General features: G+C 41.5%; 2 protein-coding genes and 4 non-coding genes across 6 annotated transcripts; 1 reads left to right on the top strand and 5 right to left on the bottom strand.

Annotated features, from left to right (window-relative positions):
* Window positions 1-8: 8 nt before the first annotated feature.
* LOC135347595 (pre-rRNA 2'-O-ribose RNA methyltransferase FTSJ3-like) lies at window positions 9-7,705 on the bottom strand. The gene is made up of 9 exons (XM_064545626.1): window positions 7,308-7,705; window positions 5,753-5,923; window positions 5,326-5,562; window positions 4,737-5,113; window positions 3,649-3,827; window positions 3,291-3,464; window positions 2,518-2,741; window positions 1,459-1,657; window positions 9-716 (listed from the first exon to the last, which is right to left on the bottom strand). The coding sequence occupies exons 1-9, from the start codon at window positions 7,605-7,607 to the stop codon at window positions 82-84; spliced, it is 2,496 nt and encodes an 831-aa protein (XP_064401696.1). The 5' UTR covers window positions 7,608-7,705; the 3' UTR covers window positions 9-81.
* LOC135348239 (small nucleolar RNA SNORD15) lies at window positions 3,012-3,161 on the bottom strand. Its single transcript, XR_010398694.1, has one exon. It is a non-coding gene; the product is annotated as a small nucleolar RNA SNORD15 (small nucleolar RNA).
* On the bottom strand, window positions 4,553-4,623 carry Trnag-gcc (transfer RNA glycine (anticodon GCC)). The gene has a single exon. It is a non-coding gene; the product is annotated as a tRNA-Gly (tRNA).
* On the bottom strand, window positions 5,979-6,049 carry Trnag-gcc (transfer RNA glycine (anticodon GCC)). The gene has a single exon. It is a non-coding gene; the product is annotated as a tRNA-Gly (tRNA).
* Trnag-gcc (transfer RNA glycine (anticodon GCC)) lies at window positions 6,620-6,690 on the bottom strand. Its single transcript has one exon. It is a non-coding gene; the product is annotated as a tRNA-Gly (tRNA).
* A 37-nt stretch (window positions 7,706-7,742) lies between the features above and the next one.
* Window positions 7,743-9,142, top strand: LOC135347629 (cytoplasmic 60S subunit biogenesis factor ZNF622-like). The gene has a single exon (XM_064545665.1). It carries the CDS (start codon window positions 7,925-7,927, stop codon window positions 9,035-9,037), a length of 1,113 nt encoding a protein of 370 aa, XP_064401735.1. The 5' UTR covers window positions 7,743-7,924; the 3' UTR covers window positions 9,038-9,142.
* The last annotated feature ends 1,181 nt before the right edge of the window (window positions 9,143-10,323 follow it).

Raw genomic sequence — 10,323 nt, forward strand, 5'->3', positions numbered from 1 at the left:
TGCCATAATTCAGAGGTATAATAAGAATGACATTCACACACACCACAATAAGTGTAATGCAAGTCCAGTATAAGTTCAATGTCAATGTTTTCTTTTGTTGCCTTTCCCTCGAGAATTTTGCGAATTCTTTTTCTTGCTCTTATTGTCTTTCTTCATCCTGGGGTCGACTACCTTGTAGTGACCTTTGACACCGGCTGGACGAGGCATACGTTTGGCGGCGGATCTCTTCTTAGTCACTACATACTTAACTTCCTTCTTCTTATCTCCCACACCAGCTTTCTTGTACATCTGCTTCAACTGCTGTGCCTTTTCCTGTGAGCTGACATCAGGGGCATCCGTAATCACTTCAACCTTCTTGCGTACTTTCTCCATCTTGCGAAGTGCACGCTTCTTTTTCCTACCCTTGGCTTCAGCAATTTTCTTAATCGGACGGCTGTTGATGTCTTTTAGTTTATTGCGATACTGGGTAACCATTTCTTTCGAGATGGGAATCTGTTTAATGCAATATTTTGATTCTTCTGCAAGGAACCAGTCAGGTAAGGTTTCATCGTTGCTTGTCCATCGATTGTAAGCACTGTCGATAAGCTCCTCTCGTTTTTTCTTAGACTGGATCATTACTGCCCCCAGGGCAAGCCCCTCAGGGTCCAACTTCCTCTTGATTCCCAATGAGACGGGCACCACCTCTAGAGAACTGCTCTCCTTTTCAGCTGTGTCACCTTCAGAGGACAAAATTAATACACACAACATAAAAATTCAATTATGCAGGGAATGGTAGAAAAAAGTGGGAAATGATCGATCTTGACAATTGCTAAAGGATGAAAGTTCAAAGTCCATAATTAGTTGGTTTCTAATCAGAGGAGGTATGACAGGCGCGGTGCAGATCTAACAATTTGAGCAATAATTAACCGCCCACATCGTCTGTTTTTGCTAATTGCTTGAGCTGCACCACGCCTGTCGGACCTTCCCTGGTTTCTAATGATGGTACTATAACTAGCAAGAAATGCCTCTTCAGAACATAAACACGTAAGAATAAGATTAAGTGCTGACTCAGGGGCTGAAGTCGAAAAATCAAGGCCACACAGTTTTCTATGTACCTCGATTATCACACGCGTCCAACCTCCTCTGTATGCCCAGTATTAACATTGATTAAGAAGTGTCATGACTAATATTCTAGAAGGACGAAGCTAAATGACATGAATATATTTACTACGCATGAGAGACTGCAACAGCTATTAATGTAAGCAAAAGACCGAGAAATAAGGTTGTCCTCTGCAAATCTAAAAATCAAACTCCAAGGAAAAAGACTAAAGCCTAGCTCTTAAATAGATGTATCGCATTGAGCAGTTTTACAGCTGGAATACACAGACAGGCAGACACACACAATCAAAATCATAATTATAAGCAGCTTTAACTACTTCTAGCAGCTACACCCTGAGGCACAAGAAAACATTGACTAACCATTGAGTTTTTTCTCAGCATATGCCTGCCTGGCCTGTGAGATATGGAGGTCATCATCATCATCGTCATCAGCAGAGGAGTCGTCGTCAGAACTAAAGTCGGAGCCGTTAAGATTGCTAGGGGCATCCTCATTATCTAATTGAGGCTCTGCTTGACCTTCATCGTCACAGGCTGCTTTTTCCCCGTCATCATCTACGACCTGTATAACATTATGTAATGCACTTACCACCGTACCATCGACAAAAAAGTTCCCGTTCTGTTTGCGTAAATGCACTGTTCCCGTTTTAAATGCACAATGAACGCATTGTAATAAGCATGTGCAGATAAATTTCTGAGTAAGCAGATTCGTTAACTTGTGATCGTGTGTACAGTGTAGCTTGTGTACTACAGTATAGCTGATTGTGTAGCGCTTTAATCCTCATAGCTCGCATCAGCCCCAAGACTAAGTTGCCCTCCATGCAAGCCATCTGTGACATGGAATGACTGTTTTTGAAGACATCTGTGACCTGGAATGACTGTTTTTGAAGACCGTCGTCTCTAGCTTCTCCAGTGTGGTATCAGTATGTCTGACTGTCTGCGTACTTTATAATAGCTAGCTAGCTCATTGTACAAATCATACAATATCATAAATTTAATTTTTCCTGATGACGTAACCGTTTTGATTTATAATGAGGAAGTGGCCGTTCTACATCTGGTTTAATGCTACGGTTTATATGTGCGTTTTAAGAAACGGAACGGGAACTTTTTATTGCTGGGTACTGTACATGTATTAAGTCATATTGAATTTCTAACATACGTAATATTACTGTAGATGTGCTGTAAGTTTAGCAAAGTCTCAACAGTGGACGCAAGATTTCTTTTTATCACAGCCAAACACTATTACCTGTTCTACACTGTTGCATGCACGAATTACTACAAGTTCAGTGCATTGATGTCACGTGATAACGTCCAGGCCAAATACACTAGCACTTGCAGTGATTCGTGCACGCATGTCGGACCTCCTCTGGTACATGTACAAGCACATGTACATGTAGTATTACGCCACTACAATAATTATACCTCATCTTTAGCCTTGGCTTTTTTCTTTTTATCATTCTTTTTGCCTTTCATTGTGTCTCCTTCCAGCCCGCCTATATTCTTATAGTTTTCCACCATCTGCTGTAACTCTATATCCTCGTCTCCTTCGTTACTAAGGCCAGCGAACTCAGTCTTGTTGAACCACCGGTTCGTGCGCTTGGAGCGAGTTGTGTCTGCATCCTCCAGAGAGACCACTAGTGGATTGTCTGTGGGGTGTGAACAATTATTTACATGTACATACGATTTATCTCTAGAGGACGCAATTTCTATTACAATTTGTAACTCAAAATAACTAACCAAATCCCGTACATTTTATAGTCTGGCAAATTCGCTCAATAAAATTGCGTATAATGAATATTATGATGAATTTCATACGGAGAGTAGGCATGTGGTAACCGTACACTGTAGTCAGGTGACAACAGTATATTTACGTTCCGGTATAGAAAGTACAATGTATAGTACAGCCAGATGTGTTGCTTTCTCAGACAAATGCCTCAGTGTCACCAAGTACACATGGACCTTGCAAAGAACCAGTTAACACACCGACCATAAAACATGGCAGGGTGGAGACAAGGCCCAAAGGTCATGAAGTGACAGTCTGTCTCGTCATCGTATCATCACTGAAAGCAACTTTATATTAGGCCAACCTTCAACTAACCAAGTAAATACAGTACATTACAATAAGTAGCAATAACTTTCATCCCCACTTTAAAATCTCCCTGGGATAAAACCCATAGATGGTTATGCACACAAACCTGGACTGGCACCACGCAATATCGGTTCCTCCTCAGATTCTCTCTCAGACTCACTCCCCTCATCATCACTGTCACCTTGGACACTGTCATTGTGGTCACCATTCTCTTGGTCTGAGAATTCGTCGTCACTCTGATTATCTTCACCTCCATATTCACTCTCTTCATCAGCTGATTCTGTGCGGAAAAATACAAAAAAAAATACTTCGAAACAACGTTAGAGATTGTTTAAAGTCTGCTGACAATTCTGGAAAGATTTCAATTAAGACTGACTGAAACTAGTACCGAATGTTGCCAGAAAAATAGGACTATGCACGCTTAACAAAATGTCAACCCAAAGCATTTCCCATGCACCTCTTACCCTCCAATTCTGCCATCTCTCCCCTGTCCACTTCCTCTAGCTGTGCCTGGCTTTTGATGTCCCTCAGTCGAAACAGGTGCTCCTGGCGAACAATCTCTCCTGCCTCGTCATTGGCTGAACGATTCTTCACTAATCGTTCCTTCAACTTCTTATGTTGCTGCCGGAGACGACGTCTTTCCCTGTGGGGAGTGGAATGCACACATTTAGAACATTGTAAAGGGAAGTACACTCGACCACAGTGAGTGATTGATTAGGTGTGACAGATGCTACAGGAGAAAAATCAATTACCTTAAGGACACTATTTTAAACGGGTACTAAATTTGGCGGTTTGGAGACCTACCAATTTGGCAGGTACTAATTTTAGCTATTTCATAATTCAGTTTCCAAATTTTTTAATTAGCGATAGGAATAATTATCACACACAATTGAATTGAATGAATTAGCTAGTGTCACAAACAATGCATTCAAAAGGGTCCTCTGGTGGTAAAACAGTTGTTCCATCCAATAGTCCTGATATGCCAGCCTTCATCCATCCATTATATATGACTTTTCTTCCTTTCTCAGTTGAAAAGAAGTTATACAAGTTAACTAACCATTGGGCATGGAGTGGTTTAATCACTGAAAGACGAAAGTCAACTTCAACATCTTCAAGAATACACTACTAAACTAGTACTATACTGTACGTACATATACATGTATTATATTTGTTGTACTAGACCTATAATGATAGCTAATAGACTACTTCCATTTAAACGAATTTTTAAAAATTTCTTTGGTTAAATAAAAGTATGCGAGTACTTATATTAGCGGTTTGGGTCGTTCTCGCTAAAAACGCTAAATTTAATACCCGTTTATAATAGTGACCTTAAGGTATATAGTCTAAGGAAAATATCAAAAACATAGGTGCACTGACCGGGAATCGAACCCGGGCCTCCCGCGTGGCAGGCGAGAATTCTACCACTGAACCATCAGTGCTTCATATATGTGGATGATGTACCTCCATGCACATCCATGCAATTGGTGACTACAAAATTGTATTTCTACTTACAGCATATTCCCATATGCATACTAATTTACAGCTCTCTCACCTCTTAACTTCAGCTGCTTCTTCGCTCTCTAGCTTCTTGATTTGCTCCTCCGTCTTATCCACCCCCTCCACACCATCACCCACACCATCCTCGTCATCACTACCCACGTCTTCCAGAAACTGTCTCAGCTTGTCCCGCCATTTCACCAGCTGTTTAAAGTCACGAGGGCCAAGCAGTTTAATATCGTCGCAACTGGCACGGATTTCATCCGTGGTGAGAGGGTGCTTGGAGAACACATCGGACATTTTATCGAACACTAGTTTATTTGTTGATCCAAGAATTTTGATATAGCTTTCTCCAGTGATGAAATCTGCAACAGAAGTGGTCTTGTAAAGTATGCGAGCATCGTCAGGGTAACCCTCTGCCTTGGCAGGTTTCTGTAGTAGGAGCAAAAATGAAGGCAGTTAATAACATAACACTTCTGAAAAGTACAATTCAGCTGAATTGAAAGCAAAATAGATAAATGATAATGCTTGGATGTGAGCGGTGGCATTAAATTCTTATGTCATGGTTGATGGGTACGGACACAAAACGCATAATTTACGATATCGAAGGTGCGATAATGAGAAGCACATATTGATGAAATCACCTGAATCTTTGTGAGGCTTATCTTCTGTTCGACTTCCTCCCCACCATCCACCTCTTTGAAGACAAACCGTGGGTCCAGTAGTTTAGGGTCGACCTTGCTAGGGGCCAGGAAGCCCTGACACACAACGAAGATCTCAGCAGACTCTATACGGGAGGCTTGAGGTTTGGTGGCGTTTACTTTCTTAAACAGCTGCTCCAACACCCATATTAAAGGCTGGTAGTCTTTAGACCTGAACACCTAGGTGATGGTACATGTACTTTAGTCACGCAAACACTGAAATGGCACATCGACTAACATAATTAGCTACCGTAGTAGTTGCTAAAAGAGCATAATTGTTATATCTATACACGTACATGTGTAATCAATATACCAAATCCACATGGCGAGGCATAAAACAAAAATACTTATGCTTCTACACGTATGTTACCTTGGTGATGAACCAGCCTCCTTCCCTCAAAAATTCTGTGGCCAGTTTTACAGCTGATAGTGTTAGCTCGGCTTGTGAGAATGCATCCTGTACCCATGCCGACCCCACATTTGGAGCTCCATCATTGAGTAAGCAGTCAATCTTCCAAGTCTTCAGCTCACGTTGAAGTTGCTAATGGAGGACATGGATGTGAGCACGCATACACACCGAAGAACAAAAATAAAACTGCACTGACCGGGAATCGAACCCGGGCCTCCCGCGTGGCAGGCGAGAATTCTACCACTGAACCATCAGTGCTCAGATACTCAATAAGTATTGGTACTTACTATGACAAAAATACTACAACAGTGGATTTTGGGTACCGTATAACGTGTATATTTCGAGGGTGTAAATGTTCACGGTTTTCGGGATTGACATGGCTCATCCGCTGGATCTTAGTACAAGCAGTAGGGGGCGACAACTATCCCTCCCCCCCCCCCCCCCCCACTCCAAAATGTTGTATGCCACCCTGAGAGGACATCAACACTGCAAGTACATATATATATATACTATTTTTTTGCGTCAATTTTATATAAGAGCAGTAAATTAATACTTGAAGAAAGCTTTCTGGCATCTATTTGTAGCTATAAATAGATATCTGTTGTAAAAGTTCATACGGACGAGTAATAGCTAAGAGTAGACGGTCAGTATCTACAAACAGAGGGCTAGCTGCAACTGGCTCGACTTATTTCAAAATTCTCTTTGTCAAAGATTTCCAGGTTTTCCCATGCATGCCAAATTAATTTAAAAGGTAAATATAAATGGGCAGTTCAGTTCATACGAACATTTTCACCACAACGAAAATTACCCACTAAATAAAAAGCAAAGTGCACTGACCGGGAATCGAACCCGGGCCTCCCGCGTGGCAGGCGAGAATTCTACCACTGAACCATCAGTGCTAACACAAACATGACTGGCTGCAGTCATTACTCATACGCAGAAGCGACAGTTGCGTCGGCTACATTACCAGACATAACGATAAACATTAGAACACTGCAAACATGTTGGTGCTATTCTAGGATTGGCCATTGAAAGTGTTTATATTAAATTTATGCATGCGATGTCATCATTATTCGACCAAACAAAATTATAATCATTAGTTTCCATCATTAGTTTCCATCATCTTCTACACCGTGGCTTCGAAATTTATTGCTGACTGAGCAAGATTTTGTCACGTGACTAAAATAGTGGTGCAAAGTCCATGTGTTGCTAGACAGTGTAGCATAGGGCTCCTGGTATCATCTGCACCACAAATTAACGACTCATCCCAATTAAAGGAATGTAGTTATAGTGACGTCACTGTCTTGCTGGTATGCACAAATGCTGTAGCTACCGTGACCACCCTGAACCATTTTTGCGCGCAACATACATGAATCGTTGATAGTCACCTGCCCACGCCCATTTCTTTTCAACAGAAATGGGCGTGGTTTCCAGTCTAGAAGATACTCAAACCTCAATGCAGTGCTCAAAAATCGAGCTGTTCCCCATAATATGATAAGACTACACATAGACTCACCTGCTTGCATCTGGGTAAGGTGATGTCTTCTTGCAAAGTAATGACGTTAGGGATGCTCTTTATCGGGACCAGATCAATACCAATGATCAAACTGGACATAGGCATGAACTTAGCAGCCACTTGTAGCCAACCGCCTGGTGCAGCACACAGGTCCACTAAAACTCTGCTTTTCTGAAGGAAATTGTATTTTCTGTTGAGTTGTATCAGTTTGAAGGCAGATCTAGCTCTGTATCCTGTCTCTCTGGCGAGATGGTAGAACTTGTCCTTACGGCTCTTGCCAATCTTACCCTTCCTCCCCATTGTCCTCCACTGTTTTTCTCTACTTTAGCTAGTAAAAGATAAATTTTTGACAAAGAAGCATTTGACTCCACGTGGCTAGGGGGTGGGGCTCATCAGTCACATGTCTATTAACCTCGTGCTTTGCTGCGGCTTGAATTTGAGGTTAGTGTTTTGCTGAGCTGTACCCTCGTGTGATAATTTAGTGATTGCACCACTGAAAAGTAACTTTTCAAGACACTGTACTACGTACCTCTGACACTACCCTAGTCCCTGATACTGAACTTCGAAGGACCAAAACCGGACATAGAGAAAGTTGACCAGTGACCAGTGACCCTGTCATGTCAAGTTTAAGCACTTACACCTGCATAACATGTCGAGTTTCTTTTGCTGAACCTGACATCCAGAGGGCCCACTACAAAACTGACTGGCATCGCTACAATCTCAAGCGCAAAGTGGCAGAACTGCCACCAGTGACAGCAGAGAACTTTCAAGATCGTGTGCTAAGCCAACAAGCACCCGCTAAAGAAGAAGCGAAACACCAAGTGTGTCAAGCTTGCAAAAAACATTTTTCGTCTGAGAATGCATACACAAGTCATCTACGATCAAGAAAACACAAGGAAAATGCTACTCGAATACATTCTAAAGAAAACGACTTGAAAGAAGACGACATCGAGAAAATTGCCGATAAATTGAATGCAGTGAATTCCAGCAACCATTTTGAAACTGTTGATGCTGAAAAGATTGATGAAGAAGACTCTGACGATGAACCTGAGCCTTTGGAAATTACTGAATGCCTCTTCTGCCCTAACACGAGTAAAGACCTTGAATCGAGCCTTAAACACATGAGTGTCAAGCATGGCTTTTTTGTTCCTGATCTCCACTTCCTCGTCAACATCAAAGGACTTATTGAATACCTGTGTGAGAAAGTTGGTTTAGGGCTTATGTGCCTCTGGTGCAATACGAAGGGGAAGGCTTTTCACTCGGTGGAATCTGTGCAACAGCACATGGTGGACAAGTGCCATTGCAGAATTTTTTTCGAAGGAGATTCAGCCCTTGAATATGCTGAGTATTTTGACTACACCCCAAGCTATCCTGAGCAAAAAGAGGGCGAGACTTCGGCTACATGTGATACTATTGTTCCTGATAATTCACTGAAAATCTCTGACGATCTTGAGCTAGTTCTCCCCTCTGGAGCAAAGGTTGGACATCGATCGTTGAAGCACACTTTCAAGCAGCATTTGCCAACATTTGAACAGCGAAAGGCTACTCTGGTTGGCCGCTTGATGACACAGTATCGTGCTCTGGGTTGGAAGGAGGACGGGGGAGAAGGAGTTCTGAAGAAGCAAAGAGATGTGAAGTGGGCGCTCAAGATGAAACAAGCCAGTGACATGAGACTTAAAGTGAAAGCCAACAAAATGCAACCTCATTTGAGACCTCAAGTTGTATTTTAAGCGTACTGTGTATTATAATTTTGCACTAAAATTCTTCACATTTTAGTGTACTGGGTTTGAATTGCCTTTGTAAATGATGTTCTGAAGTGTTTATGAGGCAAATTAGCGAACTTTCACTCAGGGCGGTAGGCGTAACTTTGAAACAACACATAACTAATACATAAATTGTGTTAATTGTTAGACTCGATTCAATTATGAAGGGAGATAATTATAAACTAATACAAACTTGGCTGCGGCACGTATAGTCGAGGCTAATATACGTACTGTATGTACATGCATGTAAACACCGTTTCTCAATACGGGACAATATGCATGATAGTGCAAAAGCATGGTGTTGTTTGGTATCAAAGAAACACGGTTCTATTTTTGGAGGAGGTCTATGATCAATATCTAAATCCAAGTATCACCAACTAATTTAAGCTTGAACACGATAGTAATAGCTTTATTATAGATAATAACACAAACAGCATACATAGTTACCTGTAGAGTTATATATCAATGTGTTTAATAATACAAGTCATCATCTCTCACATGCTGCTAGCGCTGTTGTAAGTAGATCAATCCTCAAATATTAATTTTGAAGCGTTGATTACAGAAATTGAATAGTGATTTTTAGTGAAGCAGTAATAAATAAAGTAGTGATTAAATGAGTGACTGTGGTAAAGTTATGACACACTTAGTCTAATATACCTGGTGTATATCTAGATCTAGTTCCAACGTTATCATCAAAGTTCAATCGGTCCATTTCAGATTTTTGATACCAAATCTCTGAAACAGTCTATCAGAATCTTTTGTGTTGCATCAGAAGTGTACATGATAAGTATAGGCCTAAAGAAGCACATATCCTCCGTTATCGTGGTTACCTCGAGGCGTAGCCGAGGGGTATGTAACCATGGTAGCGGAGGATATATGAGGTGTATATCCTCCGAGTAGGTGTCAGTGGTATACCACATGACCACAGCACTATAAAAGGACCTCCCCCTACTATATAGCAATCCACGATACAGACTGCAAAAAGAGCAAGACTACACCGGAGTTTGCAGTCGTCAAAGAGCTAGTTGAGCAATAATTATGTCAACTCCTACAGATACTCAAGAGCCTCCTGGGTCCAAGCGCTGGCCATTCAACGTCCCTTACTGGAGTTGCAAGCTCTTTTAGATAACTAATCACGCCCATGCATGGACCCATGGAGGCTTAGCCATCTTGTTAGAGAGCAGCTTCCGTATTTCTGTTGCAGTTCTGACATGTTCGTAGCACCACTGAAATGACTCTATTATTATGGGTTG

Source organism: Halichondria panicea, chromosome 14 (genome assembly GCF_963675165.1).
Source record: "Halichondria panicea chromosome 14, odHalPani1.1, whole genome shotgun sequence".
Lineage (NCBI taxonomy): Eukaryota > Metazoa > Porifera > Demospongiae > Suberitida > Halichondriidae > Halichondria > Halichondria panicea.

What these genes read in the sequence shown, in the direction of transcription:
- LOC135347595 (XM_064545626.1), bottom strand. Translation starts at nt 7,607, where the DNA reads ATGGGGAGGAAGGGTAAGATTGGCAAGAGCCGTAAGGACAAGTTCTAC. An exon ending in CCTTACCCAGATGCAAGCAG is followed by an intron (nt 5,924 to 7,307) that starts GTGAGTCTATGT and finishes GTCCTCCATTAG; the next exon opens with CAACTTCAACGTGAGCTGAA. An exon ending in TAAGCCTCACAAAGATTCAG is followed by an intron (nt 5,114 to 5,325) that starts GTGATTTCATCA and finishes CTCCTACTACAG; the next exon opens with AAACCTGCCAAGGCAGAGGG.
- LOC135347629 (XM_064545665.1), top strand. Translation starts at nt 7,925, where the DNA reads ATGTCAAGTTTAAGCACTTACACCTGCATAACATGTCGAGTTTCTTTT.